This window comes from Ambystoma mexicanum, chromosome 2p (assembly GCF_040938575.1).
Source record: "Ambystoma mexicanum isolate Mex_15411 chromosome 2p, UKY_AmexF1_1, whole genome shotgun sequence".
Taxonomy (NCBI): domain Eukaryota; kingdom Metazoa; phylum Chordata; class Amphibia; order Caudata; family Ambystomatidae; genus Ambystoma; species Ambystoma mexicanum.
The window spans coordinates 348,642,566-348,660,303 of record NC_090923.1 but is presented as its reverse complement, the minus strand read 5'-3'; the positions used below and the strand labels follow the sequence as shown (position 1 = coordinate 348,660,303).

At 47.2% G+C, this 17,738-nt stretch overlaps 1 protein-coding gene across 7 annotated transcripts in view; it reads right to left on the bottom strand.

The window, feature by feature from the left end:
• Positions 1-17,738, bottom strand: part of SLMAP (sarcolemma associated protein) — a 1,535,859-nt gene that overhangs the window by 1,409,603 nt on the left and 108,518 nt on the right. For all 7 annotated transcript variants that reach the window (XM_069643684.1, XM_069643683.1, XM_069643687.1 and 4 more), the window contains exon 3: positions 7,961-8,033. In XM_069643684.1, coding sequence (XP_069499785.1) covers positions 7,961-8,033 — 73 coding nt within the window. The remainder of the gene's footprint in view (positions 1-7,960; positions 8,034-17,738) is intronic.

The following is a 17,738-nucleotide window of genomic DNA, read 5'->3' as shown; positions in this document are numbered from 1 at the left end:
CGCTGTCACCGACAGGGCCTTGCCCGGCCCCTCAGAACTGTTGGTATCCTTAGCCTCTGTACGAGGGACCTCGGACGTAGGCCCGGTAGAAGCCATATCGGCACGGGCCTCGAACATCCTTTCGGTAACCTCAAACCCAGCCAAGACCTCGGGGCGCACCCTGGTTTTGTTTTTAAGGGAAGCCGAAAGAGCGGCCTCAGAGCAAGCTCCGGTACCCCACGACTCAGTAGAACTGGGTCCACAAACAGCCCCCACAGGAAGGGCCACAGAGCGTACTCCGGTGGACACAGGCCCCTTACGGAGACGCTCAGAGAAAACTCTGGTAGAATTATTATGCCCGACAGGCACCACAGGGCGGACCCCGGTAACTGAGCGATCAACGCCCCTCCTGGCTCGAGAGGAACCAGGAAAGGTATCCCCCGGCCGGGGTGCTCTGAAAAGTAAAGAACTTACCAGGCGTTTTTTCTTCTCGTCGATGAACGCCTGAAAATGCGAAGGAGGAGTCCGTCCGAACACCTCCTCCCACCGCTCCAACCGACGTTGAAGTGCCCGGACCGAAAGGGAGTTACAGTAAAAACAGGAGTCCCAACAGTGTTCCGGACCCAAACACTCTAAACAAAGAGGATGTGGATCCGCCCTCGCGAAGCGACGGTGACACAATGAACAATATGGAAAATCTAGTTTAAAAGACATAGACAGACTAGTAAACGAACGCTAGCGAGAGCCAGAGGGGGAAAAAAAGGGAAGAAAATCTTCCGAGGATGCAAGTGCGTCCGGCCCCGATCGTGTGGAGAACAGGACTGATGGGAGATGCGCGGGGCGGAGCCAAGGTGGGCAGGGTTACAGCCGCGTCACGGGCCCCGCGCAGGAAAGAGTGGAGGGACAAATTTTTGAAAAACATTTGGATTCTTTTTACAAAGTGCTCCGGTCCCGTCCCACAGTACGGAGCGATGTCCCATAAGTATGGAGGAAAGGGGACGGAACGTAGGAGTAAGGAGCAATGCGGCTGCCAAATCGGAACGTGTAGATAAGCATCCTTCTGATCCAGGGAGCACATCCAGTCTCCCCTGCACAATGTCTCTGCAATGAGTACTGGCGTAACCATCTGGAAATTTTGAAGAGGGAGGGAGAGGTTGAGGGTGGAGAGGTCCAACACAACTCTCAGGCCAGCCTGGTTCTTTTGTATGGCGAAAATCCTGGAGTAGAAGCCCAATCTTAGCTGAGAGACTGAGTTCTTCCACTTCCTGGCTCTCGACGATCTGCCAACAGAGTTGCTGTCCCAATCTGTGGGAGGAGGAGAGGAAGGGATCGGTAGGCAGTACCCCGTGGATACTACAAATCGTATCTAGGGGTCTGTGAACTTCTGACGCCAAAACTGTGTGTGAAGAGCAAGCCTGCCCCCACTGGAAACTCTTGGACCTAAAGGAACGTGTTATGCGTTCTTTCTCTCGGAGGCTGTTGCAGAGGAAGGGGACTGAAAAACCCTTGCTGTCCCCCATCCCCCTTCCGTTTGTGCCGGTGCTGACTTGGAGAACCGTCAGGCTGTCTGGACCTCCATTCTTGGATGCCCCGGAACTTCCCCGGACGCCCACCCCTTGTCGGAGCATTGATGCTAATGGGTGTACGCCTTGGGCACGGCCTTTGTAAGGATAAATACATTGCAGTTTGCAAACTGTTTTTCTTTTTATCTAGCTCCTCATCGGTGGTGGAGTGAAAGAGGTCACCACCCTCGAATGGAAGGTCTAATATGCGCGCCTGGACATCTGGGTTGAATTTAGTAGCCGAAAGTCAGCCAGTCCTTCTCATGTCCTTGGCGATGAATACCACCCAGCCAGACGTGTCAATGTGGCCCACAGTGGACTCCATGATGTCTTGTGCCACCAGTTTAGCCTCTGCCAGTCCTGCCTTGAAACGTGCCTGGCTCTACGCTGGATTTCCAGAAGGAAGTCAGCTATTACCAGCCAAAGCCTCTGGTTAATGGGTGCCAGCATGGCATCTGCGTTGGATTGACGAAGGTGCATACAGGCGCTGGAATAGAGCTTTCCGAAAGCCTCCAAAATCTTCTCCTTTTCTAACAGTGCCGAGGACGAGGTGGCCGAAGCCAACTTAGGCTTTAAGTAGAATGACGCTGCAGCGATCACCCAAGAGAGTGGTTGAGGGTGCGCCGACACCAAGAGTGGATCCCCTCCATTTGCCTATACTTGGCGTCGAGGCGACAATTGACAGGTTGGGCCAAGTGGGGCTTAAGCCACCCTTTCTTGGCCAAGGTGACAATGTTCCATTGTGCTCTTTAAACATTTTAACTAGTGCTACCTCGTGAAATTAAATTGCCTCTTGCACTGCACCCATTGTGCTGTTTGCTGCCACTGTATTTTGTTACTTACCCGAGACCCTTTGATCGGCCCAGCGAAGTCTCCAAGCACTACCTGCCCCTCTGACACAGCCCTGTTAGCTTTTGCAGATCCTATGATTATCCAATGCCCAATGTCAGCTACTGCGAACCCGCCTACTTGAAAATCACTAACCGCTAGATTTGTGCGCCTTTTCGGAACAGCCCACTGCCAGACACTGAGCTGCGCTCTTAACTTAAGTATACTTGGTACTAGCCCTTGCCCCTTGCCTAACCTGCGCTAAACTACCTTGCTCTCCACTACTACCCACTACGATGTGCCTTAACAAGATCCAGATAGCATCTCTGCTGTGCCTTACCATATTCAGCATTGCTATCATTATGTCTTCCTATAAATACACACTGTGTCTCACCATGGACAGAAACAACAGACTTCGAGCTAGACTACCCCGCCTTTACAAGCCAGTATGTCATAGCAACAAGGCCTTTAACCCCTATCATAAACTTACCTCACGGTACACCAAGCCATATCCCAACCTAACAATACTACTCAGCCCAAACTCATTCCAATAAAAATCCTGTACACACCTAATGTAATCATACTATCTAGTACATTTATCAATGCTAGGCACTTTGTGGCCCACGCCACTGAAATAACAGGCATTCCATCGTCTGATAACCTTTACCTTTTGGCAGTCACTGTATCATGGCTGCACGAAGCTGCACGTCCAGCACTTTCCTCATAGCCAAACTGCCCATCTCCAACTGCCACACACTACCTAATATACAGACCGCCTGGCCCCATTGGGACTTTCAAATCGGATCTATCCAGTCTCCTAGCCAATAACACCAAAGACTTGTCACAAATCCTACTACTAGGAGACCTTAACCTAGGTTGTAACGACCCAGATGGCAAACCAGCCAATCTATACCACTATGCTAGCTGAACACGACTTGAACCAAAAAGTTGTCACCCCAACCCACAACAAGGGAAGTACCTTGGATTGGGTTGCTACCCTCAATTGTGATCTTGCCATCACCAAAATTACCCCTCAACACTGGACAGACCACTACCTCATCAACTTTACTTTAACTCTGAAAACACAAACCACCAAAGAGAAAATCACGGCACCCTCCCCCCACCCACTTGAGCCAAAAAAAAACAACTCCAGACAATCTCCTACCATTGCTACTACTCTTCCAAACAACCAGCATCCCAAGCTCCTAGTATAAAGCTACAATAATGCTATGAAAATAGCATTAGACACCATTGCTCCTCTAAAACTCCAGAAAAGTAAACAAGCTCACCTAAACGCTTGGTTCACCTCACATCTAAAAGAATTAAAAATGCAAAAAAGGAAACTAGAGTCTAAACGGCGCCATACCCCATCTGAAGAAAATAAACTGCAACTTAGACTTTTCGCCAATAAATACAAAAAAGAAATCCTACTCACAAAAAAATATCTTCAATGAAAGAATTTGTAATGCAAGCACTACCACCACCCGACAACATTGCCAAAGTCAAACAATGGTGCACCAGCATCCAAAATGCCCTAGCAAATAAAATGAAGATACTCCAAACTAAAATTGCCTTAAAAAAAAGACTCCCCAACTCCCAATGAAGCATCACCATCCCTATGACTACTAACTCACACGGCCTCAACCCATTCAAATTAAAATAAAATATCCATCCTGGAAACTGAAAAGATCATCGCCTCCCTCAAACCATCCAACTGTAAGGGAGACAGCTGGACAGCCCAGTTAATAGACCTAGCCCCCTTCATAACCAAACGGATCAATGCCTCCTTCTCCTCCAACACCATCCCAAGTAAAAAGAGTCCTGGTCTTACCCCTCCTCAAAAAGCAAACCCTAGACACCGCCATTCCCACTAACTATAGACGCATCACCACGGTACCATTTCTCCTCAAGATAGAGTAGCATACCTGCAAATCCAGTACTACCTTGAAACTAACCAACTCCTAGGCACCCGCCAATCAGGATTCAGACCGCAGCACGGCACAGAAACTGCTTTAATTGATCTTAAAGTACAGATTGACGAACTCAATGATGAGGGAAACACAGTCATGCTACTCCTCCTTGATCTGTCGGCGGCCTTTGATCTGGTGGATCACACGGTGCTGTGCAAACACCTGGCCTCGGCTGCCCACTTTTCAAATAAGGCTATAGCCTGGACCCAATCATTTTTTAGACAACCGCACAATGAGAGTTTTCTCAACATTGGCATCAGCAGACCCTATTAAAAAATAACTTGCGGTGTACCCCAATGTTCTTCTGTCTCACCAACTTTATACAATATATTTACCAAGCCCCTATTTGACAAATTGGACAGACTGGGTGTCACCTACACAAATTACACACACGACACCCAGATCCTCATTCCCCTTTCAGGCAATTTCGACACGGATACGGCCTTGGTAACCAAAATTGATCTCATCATTCAGGCATGGATGGCCACACATGGACTATGCCTGTATGATAAAACTAAAATCCTACTCCTCGGATCCACTGCCAACTTTAAAAAAAAAAAAACGTAGCCCCGACTACTCAGCATTTAACATTGATGGCAATAGAATCACAGTTTCCAAAACAGTAAAAACACTAGGTTTTCACCTTGACTCAGCCCTAACACTAAAGAAACAAGTTAACTCCCTTGCATCCTCTACAGTTTACACCTGTAAGCTTATCAGGGCAAGTAGAGCCTTCCTCACCAAAGCCAGCTGTATCGTCATTGCCAATGCCCTAATACTCTACAAACTTGACTATTGCAATTCTCAATATTTGGGAGCTAACAAATACATAATTGACAAAATTAAAACATTACAAAATAACGCCAATGCAACTGCCCTCAATTTACCTTCTAAAGAACACATTTCTAACACTAGAAGAAAACACAAATGGCTCAAAATCTGCGACAGAATCTCACTTAAGACAGCATCACTCATCTTCAAATGTCTTAAGAATGCAGCCCCCCCCCCTTACCTGGTAGCAAGCTTTGAGAGAAAAACGTCCACTCGCCCCATCGGAACCGCCAACTCCTAATGCCTTCAGATAACCAAATTTAGACCCAAAAAAAAAAACAAAAAAGCGGCAGTAGCTTCCCAGTTAAGGCGGCCCAATACTGGAATGCCCTCCAACTTGACATCAGAACAGACCAGTCCTACTGCAGCTTTAGACGGAATATACTCACATGGCTACATTTCAATGACCCCCAAGTTTAACCATGGACCAATCCATACCTACTAACCTGACATTACATATGTATATTCTTTAACTGATATATCGTGATGTCAAGTATATGCTTATACTCGACACTGGCATGTAACTGATGTAATGTATATTTTCATACTGTGCCTTGCAACTAAGTTTTTAAGCAATCTTGTTTTCCTGTTCTCTGTAGCGCCCCGTTACCTTTGGGTTTGGCGGCCATATAAAATCAATAAGCAAACATCAGAATCCCCTTCTAGCCGCGAGGCGTAGAAGGAGGACCTCGGCCAGGACCCTTGCCTCCTGTTCGACCTCGGGATGAGGAAGCACCAAGTGCTCTGCCAAACCTGCAAGCCATTTGTGGAAGGCCTTGGCCGACGACAGCGCTTCGGGGTCTTCATTCTCGTCTGTGTCCACCAGGGTGTCCGGCTGGTCCGGAGTGGGTGGAGGAGTGCCGAGGGCAACGGTGTGTAGATCGGAGCTGATGGCTGCAGCGGAGGCTGGTGTGGAACCGCCTCAACTGTGGAAGGCAGGGGAACCGGAATCAAAGGAGCCAGCAATGGCAGCGGTAGCTGCACCGGGGCCTTCAGCGCTGGAGCCATAGGAGGAATGGCAATAGGCGCAATTCTGATGGATAAGCTGTAGGCCGCGTACGTATCTGGTTGACACCAGTCGCCACCATGTAACTCGTTCTCCCAACAGTTCCGTTCCTCTGGGTATTATTGAACGAGCAGGTATCTTTTCTGGCGCAGTGGCCATCTTGTCAAGCTGCATGCCACGTGCTGAAATCATGGTGCTTGCCTCACTGGGCCCATTCTCTTCCAGGACTCTTGGCAGTGTGTCGCCCTCAGCAGTTTCGTTGGCAGTGCTGCGTGCAGGCGCCACCTCAGACATGTTGCCAGTACAAGGGCGTAGCCACTTCGGTGTACCCCCGGTAAAAAAAAAACTTCCGGTCCCTCAACACTGTCTCTGAAAGGATATACAGACCCCTCGGCCTGGCAGCCGGTAGCTAAACTAGCCTCAGTACCCGTGCGAGAACCTGAGATGCTCCTCCCGCCCAGGTGTTAACTTGGGAAGGAATCGCCATGGCAGGGTGCGGTGGAAAAAAGCTGCCCTCCCTTGGGCCTTGACTTATGTCTGACGAAGTCCTACAAGTCGTCTGGAGGATACTTCTCGAAGAGCTGCCTCCATCTAGCTAGCCTGTTCTTCAGAGCACACGGTGTAAGTGCGTTGCACGCGTACAACAAACCAAGCTGTGGTCGGGCCAAGAAAGCAGAGGCAAAGAGTGTGGGTGTCTGACGCAGGGAAGAGCCCCTCGCAGGGTCGACATCTGCTGAATTTGACATGCGCTGGGGAGGAGTGTGGCGCAAGAGGATCAAGTACCCGATTGATAAAACAGGACAAACTGACAGAAGAAAGTATAGGGGAAGAGCAGGTGGTATTACTAGCCGAAGTCAATCCCAGGAGTGCTGGTGAAATCAGCCTGTTCCCGTCGATGTGGAAAAGGGGACTGGGGAGTGGCACCAGTGGACAGAGTCAGGGGAGTGCATACTCCCAGGGCTGCGTGCCTCCAAATTTAAAGTATAAGAAGGTTTTTTCTGGTGAAAAAGGTTCTGGCTTATGTCCCTAGAGAAGGACGCCCATGCAGTATGGAGGAAAGGGGACAGGGCCTAAGAGTATGTTCTGGCTCCGCGAAGTAGCAGCATTTTATAACAAGCTGGGAAGGAAGGAGAAAGTGCAAATGTCAACATAGCATTATTTGCTCACTGAGAGAAGAATTTTGTGAAGAAAAGGTAAGCTTTGAAAGTATACCCAAACATCAACCAAACACAGTCGGAAGAAAAACATAACAGATAGAAGGCAAAACTAGTAGAAAGAATTTCAGAATTTCCCTCTTTGCAAAACAAAAATCTTATGTCTGCTGGAGGTTAATAGTTCTATGATTTTTAACACAGTAACTATGACAAATCCAAAATCTGTAGTGTACCTGCGACAAGCTAGCATGACAACAATTTGGCTAACCTTGGGAGCGGTGGAAAGGTGGTGGGAAGAGAGCATGTCCAACAAGGTAAACACATGAACATCTACAGTAAAATAGCAAATGCTCAGTTTTCAACAATGTTTTATGTTCAGACATAAATATCTGCTTTTCAAATTTCTTAAAATAACTATACCTGCAAGTAAGATTAATACTGAAATGCTAAGAAATTCATTTGATTTTTGTTTAGTTTTGTTTAGTCATTTGTTTGAAAGCAAATCATTCTACAGTTACTTTATTTACAATAATTTGACCTTCAGGAGTTACAACTTGCCACAGTGCATCAACTGACTTTACATTGAACACATTTTCTCTATTAAACAGGCAGATTGATAGTTCTACTTACTCAGACCGCCGTCGAGCTTCCAGTCCATCTGGCAAGAATAATTTTATTGTAGACACTATACAACCATGCGTCACTGGAAGGAGAAAACACATTAAACGCATGAAACAAGTAAAATACAATTGCGTATACTTCGTAAATTAACTGTGATTTGTACTTGGATGCAAAGATGTTACTAACAGGTAACTGTAGTTCTCCTCGGTAGGAATTCTCTCAATATACATGTATTTAACTTTTTATTTAAAGCCCCATTCAGTCATGGGGACTTCATCATCATCATCATCATCCTCCCTCAGATGACAGAAGCATGTTTTGATAACTTTTATTGGACTAGCACTATGAAAGCTAATGCTTTAATGCTTTGTTCCCTCTATCCAACGTCCCCCAGAGCTCATTAGATGTTGCAGAGTGAAATTATTAGTGAAGAAAAAAAAAACAACACAGAACTTTCTAAAAACAAAGGGGGGGAAGTTTTTAAAAAATTTCATAAGGTAAAGGAACAGTATTGCATGAAATTTGTCTTGAGAATTGACATCCCCTCTAAAAGCTCTTGGAAGCAGTGAACACAGTTTTGAAACAGTACAAATTCTTAGCATTGCATTTAACAAAATAAAGCAAAAAACAGCTTTTCACATTTAGGCAGGCTTAAGGGGTGGCCTTGGTAGTTTCCTAAAATTACTGATGTTATAGAAAAAGGCATATAGAAGTGAGAGGTAAGACGACCCATTATTGGGAAACCGGATTGGTACTGCATATTCCTCACAAATGTATTTTGCAGCCTCTATGTAGTGCCAGGACATTTTAGTGATTCCAATGCAGCAGCTAAGGATTTCGGACTGGTATATAATTTGACACTGCAAACTATGCTAAAGGTTTAAATGGTGCAGTATCCAATATTATCTCAGTACGCCTCAAGCTTCACAATGGTTTCCTGCCTTGCATAGTGTGGCAAATGGAAAGAAAAGGTTACACAATGTAGTGTCTTCTCCCCTTTCCTCCATGGATGAAAGGGGAGTATGGATTAGAGACGCTTGTGATGAGCCAGTCTAAACAAGGGTAAACATGTACCTCTTCGGCTGCACCAGGGTTCATTAACTTGGCGAAGACTCGAGGTGTCGCATTCAAACCAAAACAGGAGAACCCGGTACTTAAAATTGGTAGCCGCAAGTGAAAATCTCAGGAATTTCTTGTGCGCTGCATGAAATAACCTCTTTCAGATTCATAGAACACAACTAGTCTCCCTGTAAAAGTGGCATTTAACATTTGAGCTGACATCACCAGTTTAATTCTTTCAAGGGAAAGAAAATATTTAGGAAAAAAAGATCCGACACTATTCAGGAATAAAATCCTAGACCCCTCTACGGAAGAGGAACATCTTCTATCACCTTGATGTGAAGCAGATTTGAAACCTCCAAACTGAGCATTGAAGACTCAACCTGGAGAAGAGTGGTAGAGGAGCAGAGACGATGAGGGGGAATTGATCGAAAGTCGGTCCCTCAGAACACCAGAAAGAATCGAAGAATTCCTTGAAAATTAACGCTAGCCCTGATGAAATGGGGCAATCGAAACCCCTACTGGTGAATAGTGGATCTGGACAATCCCCTAACTGTTGTTTGCATTTTGAGGTACTGGAAGTGGAAAAGGGAAGAACGCCTTATGCAAGGATCTCTTTTTTTTCCTTTGAGATCTGTCATGTCTGCTCTTCCCATTGTGGTAACCACAAAACACAACTAACGTTTTGAACCAATGGGACCGTCTTGAAAGTTCAAGATTTTTGAGGAGACTGATAAAAAAGTGACAGATTTTGCTGTTAAAGTCTAAAGTTTTCATTTTATTAAACTCCTTTTCAGTGGATGTCTGAAAATAATAAGGTTACTCACCGTAGTCACCACTTTACGCCTCGTCCATAGTCCCCTTTCCTCCATACTTATGGGACATTCCTCCATCATGTGGGACGGGACCGCGGCACTTTGTAAAAAGCATCACATTTTTTTAAAAATATGTCCTGCCTCTCTTTTTACGCGGGGTACCGCATGCGGCCGTAACCCTGCCCTCCTTAGCTCTGCCCAGCGCATCGTCCATCAGTCCTTTTCCATCGCCAGGTCAGAGACCTTTAAGCAATAATAGAGGAACCTTATTAGAGGGGACGGCGGGCGGGCGTATGGAGAAAAGGGGACTATGGACTAGGAGTAAGGTGGTCATTACGGGAGGAACATACTCCTACATCCCGTCCCTTTTCCTCCATACTTATGGGAGATTCCTAAGCACTCCTCACAGGAACTACGGGTGGATGGAAACCCCCTACTGAAAAAGGTTTTTCAGTACAGCCTAGCCAAACTGAGCATCAGATCTGGAGCACGGGTCCAAACAGTAATGTTTACAAAAAGCCAATGGGAAGGCCAAAGTAGCCACTTTTGCAATGGTCTCCCAGGGGACATACTTTTGAAAGGCAACAGCAGCTGCCTTGCCCTGTACCAGATGTGCAGGAATCCCTTTAGGGGAGTGGAGACCCTGAACAGTGCAAGACTCTAATACAGGCAGCAATCCATCTGGAGATAGTTGCTTTGGAGGCCTGCTTACCTTGCGGATTACCAAAGGTTACAGTTGAGAAGAACTCCTAAATTCCGAGGTCTGTCCAGATAGAACTTAAGAGCTCTTCCAACATCCATGCAATGCAATATCCTCTCAGCTTCCGAAGCCGGGTTTGGAAAGAAGACCGGCAGGGAGGGATATTGGCTGATTTAGATGGAAATCAGAAACCACCTTTGGTAGGAAAGAAGGATTTGTCCTTAGGACAACCTTATCCTTGTGGAAAACCAAGCAGGGATGCTCCACTAACAAAGCCTGGAGCTCACTCACACGCCTTGCCAAAGTAACAGCGACCAAGACAGACACCTTCCACGAAAGGTGCTTAAGATCTACCATAGGCATTGGTTCAAAATGCTTATGGCACAAGGCCATAAGGACCACATTCAAATCCCACATCGGATGCGGTTTGCGAACAGGAGGATGAAGACGCATTAGACCCGCAACGTGCCTTTTAACCACTGGATTTGACAGTGAAAAAGAGCACTGTTCCATGGATAGGTAGGTGGCCACAGCCGAAAGGTAACTCCTGCATGACAGGACATGAATGCCTGACTCCGAAATGGTGCTGTCCTTCGTCTCTCATCTAGCAATTGTAGCCACCCTGGAGTCCAGCTGTTTGGCCAAGCACCAGTGACAAAACCGAAGCCATTTGCTTCTGTACTGAGACCTCGTCAAAGGCTTCCTGGCTGCCTGAATAATGCGCATTTTGTCAGCACAGGTTGAGATGTTCTAGAGATCTGAACTCAGGCACCATGCCGCCAAGCTGAACGATTGTGGGGAGGGGTGCCACAGCGGCCGATCGCTCTGGTGAAGCAGATCTGGAACCAACCGAAGCCTGATAGGTGCACACACCGACAGATGTTGAAGCTCTGAAAACCAGAACCTGGCCGGCCACCACATGAGCAGAAGAGAACAGTTCACAGTGTTCCTCAGGTTGCAAACCGTCCGATGAATCATAAGTGGAAAAGCTTAGGCCCTCCTGTTGTCAAAGGGAATCTCCAGAGCGTCTCCCAGAGAGGAGGCTCCCAGCCCATTTCTGGAGGCATACAGAGGAAGTTTGTTTGCCGATGTTGCGAAGAGGTCCACTTCCGGAGTGCCCCAACACAGGAATATCTGTAAGAGGACCTCTGCTTTCAATTCCCACTCGTAGCTAACCATTGTTCGTCGGCTGAGGGTATCTGCCTTAACGTTCAGCTGGCCCAGGATGTGCACTGCCACCAGCCAGACGCCATGTTGAACCGCCCATTCCCAACTCTGAATGGCAAGATGCACAAGAGTTGGGGACTTGGTGCCACCCTGCTTGTTGATGTAAAACATGGACACCACATTGTCCGTGCAGACACAAACCACTTTGTTGACAATGACCAGCCTGAACGCCTTGAGCACAGGAAGATCGCCAGAAGCTCCAGATTTATATTAAGGAACTTGTCTTGGGGCGACAAGAGGTCGGAGACCTGAAAAAAATTGCACCCCACCCCTGAAGGGAGGAGTTCTTTGTGATTGTCACCATTGGAGCGGGGTCTTGAATACCCACGCCCACCGACAGGTTGCTGAGAGACTACCACCACACAAGGTCCATTCAAATGAAAGCCGGAATCTATATTATCTTGAGTGCGGATACACAGCCTGACGCCAAAAACTCCAAAGAGCCATCTGCGTCCGCCTCATCTTGAGCCGAGCAAGAGGAAGAGCCAATACGCACGAGGCCCAGGAGCCTCTGGAACCACCAGGCCGACATGCTCTCCGACTGCGCAAGTATCTGACACGTGGCCAACAGATCTGCCATTCTGTCCCCGGTCAAGTAAACTCTGCAGTCGATCGTGTTCCAACGAAAACTCTGGAAAGTCAAGTCCTGAGAGACAGTCATGGAGGATTTCCGCCAGTTCACTGACAGCCCAAGGAGGAGAGACTGAAGATTGCATGAGGCTTTCAGCGGGCAAGGACTGTGCAATAGCCAATTGTCCAAATACGGATACACATGGATACCCTAAAGCCGAAGAGAAGCTGCGATAACTGACATCTTCGTAAAGACACGCTGTGCCGAGCTGAGGCCAAAGTGGAGCACTCTGAACTGGAAGCCATAGGTATCTCTGGTGTTGCTTCAATCAGAATATGCATGTACGCATCCTGAAGGTCCACCACGCTGAGCCAATCGCCCTTCTGCAAAGAGGACTTTATTTGACAAGACATGATCATCTTGAATTTCTCTTGGGGTAGAGAAGGATTGAACTGGGAAAGGTCTAGGATGGTGCGCAGGCCAGCCTGGTTGGGTTTAGGCACCGTAAACAGCCGGGAATAGAAGCCCTCGCGCCCCCCTAGGGGAACGGGTTCCACTGCTCCGAGATCCAGTAATTTCTGAATTGCGGCTTTGAGGGAGGACAAACCGGACTGCTGGAAAGGAGGATTGAGGGACTGGGTAGGGGCAAGGGGTAAGCAGAAGCCCGCCCGAGCAACTGACAAGACCCACCGGTCCAGTGATGGTCTGCCACGCCTCCCAATGAGACGCAATGCGTCCTCCCACCGGGGTCTCGTGCGAGCGCAGAAAACCCTCATTTAGCTGGTTTCTCAGTGGCAGCACCACCCGAGCCTGGAGAAGGAGGCTGAGGAGCAGGAGAAAAAACGACTCTGTTGCTGCCTTTGGAGGGAATTTTCCCAAAGGGGTGTCAACCCTGTGGGATTTTCGATCCAAAAAACCTCTGAAACCAGCAGAAGGCCGAAGGCTGCGACAACAATCTCCGTTTCCTGAAAGGTGGTTTTACCAGGACAGACAAGGACTTGATGGTCTGAGTGCTGCCCTTAGTTTTGGTCAGCTCCACGTCTGTTGTAGAATGCAAGAGCTCCTTGCCATCAAAAGGCAAGTCCAAAACCTTATCCTGCGCCTCTTTAGAGAACTTGGTGGCATGCAGCCAAGCCGGACGAGAGGTATCCACGCCAAGCATAAGGCCCTGGGCTGAGGTGTCGAAATGATGCGCCTCTGCCTCCAGCAAATCCTGCACCAGGACTCTGGCATCTGACAATCCCGCTTTGAAATCTTCTAGCTTTTCAGCAGGAATAAACTCCGACAGACCTTTCCACATTTTCATATTCAACCCCGCTAACACCAGTTCTGCATTGGCTTGACGTAGCTGCTGATTTGAATTAGCGAAAATCTTCCCCCCCCAAGAGAGTCAAGAAGCTTGTCCTCTTTGGCCAGAACCTGTGTAGCTGTCGTAGAAGAGGATGCCGCAGGTCTGGATTGCAAAATGGCTACAGCCACTACCGTGGAGGGGGGGTGGATACAACGCAAAGGCCATCTCTTCCGAAGAATGGAGCCTGTAGCGCGCGTCAATTTTCTTGTTGACAAACAGTCCAGAGTGTGGTTTCTCCCAGACTTTACGGACCTCGGCCAAAACGTCCTTCTGCAAGAACAAGCCGGTATGCTCCGAAAGAGACAAGGAAAACACCCCCGAAAGCACGCTCTCATGCAGAGCGAGTGCCTCGGGTACTGGAACATCCAACAAACACATCATGCCCAGCACCCGGTCGTGAAAGGCTCTGAGAGAGCGAGGCTGGTCTTCGCTGTCCTGATCGCCCTGCGCGTCGTCCGATAGGTCCGTATCAGGCTGAGTCGCATCAGGCACCATAATAGACTTGTCCAATGGGGACAACAGAGGCAGAGGTGGAAGAGTTAGGGGAGGCCCCGCCGGGAAAAGCAGCGCCGGCGGAACCACAGGAACCGCAGCTGGGGCCGTCGGCTCAGGTGGGCATATCTCCCTAAACAAGCCTGGAAAGTACTCCATTGGGTCAGAATGCAGAAGTCTTTGAAACTTGCTGAAAAAGACGTCCCCCGCCGACAATTTAGGCGCAACTGGAGGAGGCCTCTCATGGGTGGAGTGATTCCAGGGGCGCAAGGAAGAGGGTTGCCAAGAGGGCCCTTTCCCACTGATGTCGACATAAATCAAGGGCGTTGATGCCGCAGGAAGCGAGACATTGTGCGGAAGGGGCATCCGAGCGTTCCAGTCATAAACTGGACGAAACGGATGTGCACAACGAAACCGATGTTCACCTGAAAACCCACTCCCTACACCTAGGGCCGATCGCATAATTGTAGGGTTTGTATCCAAAATGGCCACCGTGGTCTTGGCAGAAACGGCTGCCATTTTGTCAGCTCCTGAGGAGAACTGCGACATGTGTGGAAGTGAGGCAGGCGTCCCCACAGGTGGGTCAGGGGTCTTCATCTTAGCCTTAACACAAGAAACCTCGGCCGAGCCAGTACTGTGTGGCCTAGGATGTTTCTGTGACATGCCAACAGCCAAACTAGCCTTCAAAAGAAGGACCTCGGCACTGCCGGTAACGGAGGGATTCTGGTCCAAAACCTCACTCCGTGCCCCCCTCAACAGATCTGGAGTCACTGCTAGAGCGGGAACGATGAGGAACACCTCACCGACAATATCTTAACAGGCCTCTCAGAAATGTTGGTCACCTTAGTCTCTAAATGAGGGACCTCGGACCAGAGTCTGGTAAAAGCCTCTTCACGACAGGCCTCGAACTTCCAATAGGTATCAACAGCCCCAACTGAGGCCTCAGGGCATACCCCAGTGTTTTTACGGGAAGCTCCAGTCAAGGAGACCTCGAAGAAGCTCCAGTACCTGACACCTCAGTAGAACTGGGCCCACAAATAGTCCCCACAGGAGGGGGGCCTCGGATTGTAATCCAGTGTCAATAAGGCCCCTTACCGAGGCCCTCAGAGAAAACTCTGGTACACTTTTTAGGCCTAGCAGGCACCTCAGGGCAAGCCCCGATAATGGAGCTTTTGACGCTCCTCCCGGACCGGAAAGACCCCAGGAAGGCGACCCCCTGCCGGGGTGCTCTAAAAAGTAAAGAACTCACCGGGTGTTTCTTCTTCTCATCGAAAGTTTGAAAGTGCGCCGGGGGAGTACGGTGAAACACCTCCTCCCACTGCTCTAAATGATGTTGAAGCGCCCAGCCCGAAAGGGAGTTGCAATAAAAACACGAGTCCCACCGGTGGTCCGGACGCAAACACTATAAACAAAGAGAATGGGGATCTGCCCTAGCGAAGTGGCTCCGACAAGAACAACCATTTGGAAAGTCTAGCTGAAACAGCATACCACACAACCACTAAGCCAGAGCAAGAGAGGAGGAAACTGGAATGAAAAAATGTTCCTAAAATGCAAATGCGGCCAGTCCCAAAAGAGCAGAGAAAAGGACTGATGGGCGATGCGCTGGGCGGAGACAAGGAGGGTGGGGTTACAGAGAAAAGAGGGTAAGGGCACTTTTTTAAAATGTGATGCTTTTTACAAAGTGCTCCGGTCCCATCCCACGGACAGAGAAATGTCACATAAGTATAGAGCGCTGCTTAAAATTGGGTACTCCCTATTTTTTGGTAACGGGTGTCAACACTATCAAATGGGAGACACATATCAAAGAAGAACAAAGATAGGTCGACTACCCCTTCCTTTTGTCCCCCAGTAAGAACAGATCAGGTCAATGACAATCTAATTCACGCTCAGATTGTTGAAGCCACCACTCTCATGAGTCAATTGAGCATTTTCATTTATTTTAATACATATTATACAAAACGAAAAAACACACAAATGTTCGATATCAGTGCATCATTTGGAACGGCACATATAGCAGGCACCAGAAAGAATAGGAGCACTCGAATATACTATCTTCAGGTAAGTGGTATCCCGAGTATTTGGATGACAAAACAAAGGAAAAATAAGATCATTTCTGAATGGGGAAAATCACACGGTCGAATTAGCCACAACCATGCATGCAAGATAATGGTGGGTTTTGGAGGCACTACAAACGGTTCAGCTTTGCAAACACTCAACAATCTTATCCTGCAGTTGTATACTTCAGTACGAAGTTTGTGGTCTCTGAAGCCACACGGTAAAATAAATAAAACACAAAGAAAAGAAGAAGAGGACATCCCCTTTCATAATAGATGGCGCTGTTAACATTCACACGCACCTTAATGAGAGCTAGACCGCTCTCGTACACAAAAAGTCACATTCTAAATGTAAAAAAATAGGCGCCCTAGAAAAATAATTGATATATGTCTGGTCTGGATTGCCTTCCAACATAGACCGTGAGCACCTGTATGAACAGAGGTGAAGTCAGCCATATACTGATGAAATCAAGACTGTCCACCTGAACTAAGCCACGGAGAAAGCAAAAGAAGCCCAAGCTATTATTTTTATGCAAAGTAACTGCTGCACTTGTAATAAGATAACGTATGAATTTGAATCTAATGAGAATAATAATGACATGGGTATGTACATTCATAGGTACTGTGAATGAACACACCATCCGAATTGAGCATCCGACAAGGATACCGACGTTGTCAAGAAACTTTTTACTAAGAAAATTTCTAATAGGTCTCAAAGAAATCTGAGCTATATACAGGTCAGTCCATGTAGTGGCATAGTAAATATAGTAAATATATGCTGCAGTCACTACTCTAAGAATAGAACCATCTAAAAAAAAAACCTAATGTATAAAAAAAAAATAGATTTCTAATTTTTCTTTTTAGATTGCAATATAAGAAATACAAAATCTGAGAAAGTAAAAACTAGTCGCTTAAATCATTTGTTCTGTCCTGAAGACAGCCTTCACTAACAAAACCAACGGCACTGAGAGTGCACTGGATGAGTTGATATGGCCGAAACATGTAGACTAGATGTAAGGAAATTTACCACCTTTTTTCCTTCTTCTCAATCTACACTAAGAAACAAAAGGGTGTCTTCTTGAATTTACTATACAACATTGCTTGAGGGTATTCATAATGTAATGTAGAGAGGCTGTAGATATATGAAAAACGAAGAAAGAAACAGCTGCATCTGTAGACAATTGTTGCATTAAAGAATGCAGGAGTGATCATGGTTATTGATCCTAGATTTTTCTCTTGAATTTGTGAAATAGCAGTATATGCCAACAGATGTTTACACTGTTCTTTTTCTTATCTTAAAAATTGTTATCGTCTGATTTTTCCTTATGTATTATATTTCTTTATATTCACTTTGATGGTATGGTGCATTGTCACCATTGAGAATGTAAGTGGTTAGCACAGTTTCCTTTTTATATGAATGTGTATAGGACCTATCTGAAGGCCTTTTTTAGTGTTGTATGATATGTATTAAAATAAATGGAAATGCTCAATTGACTCAGAGTGGTGGCCATAAGTATG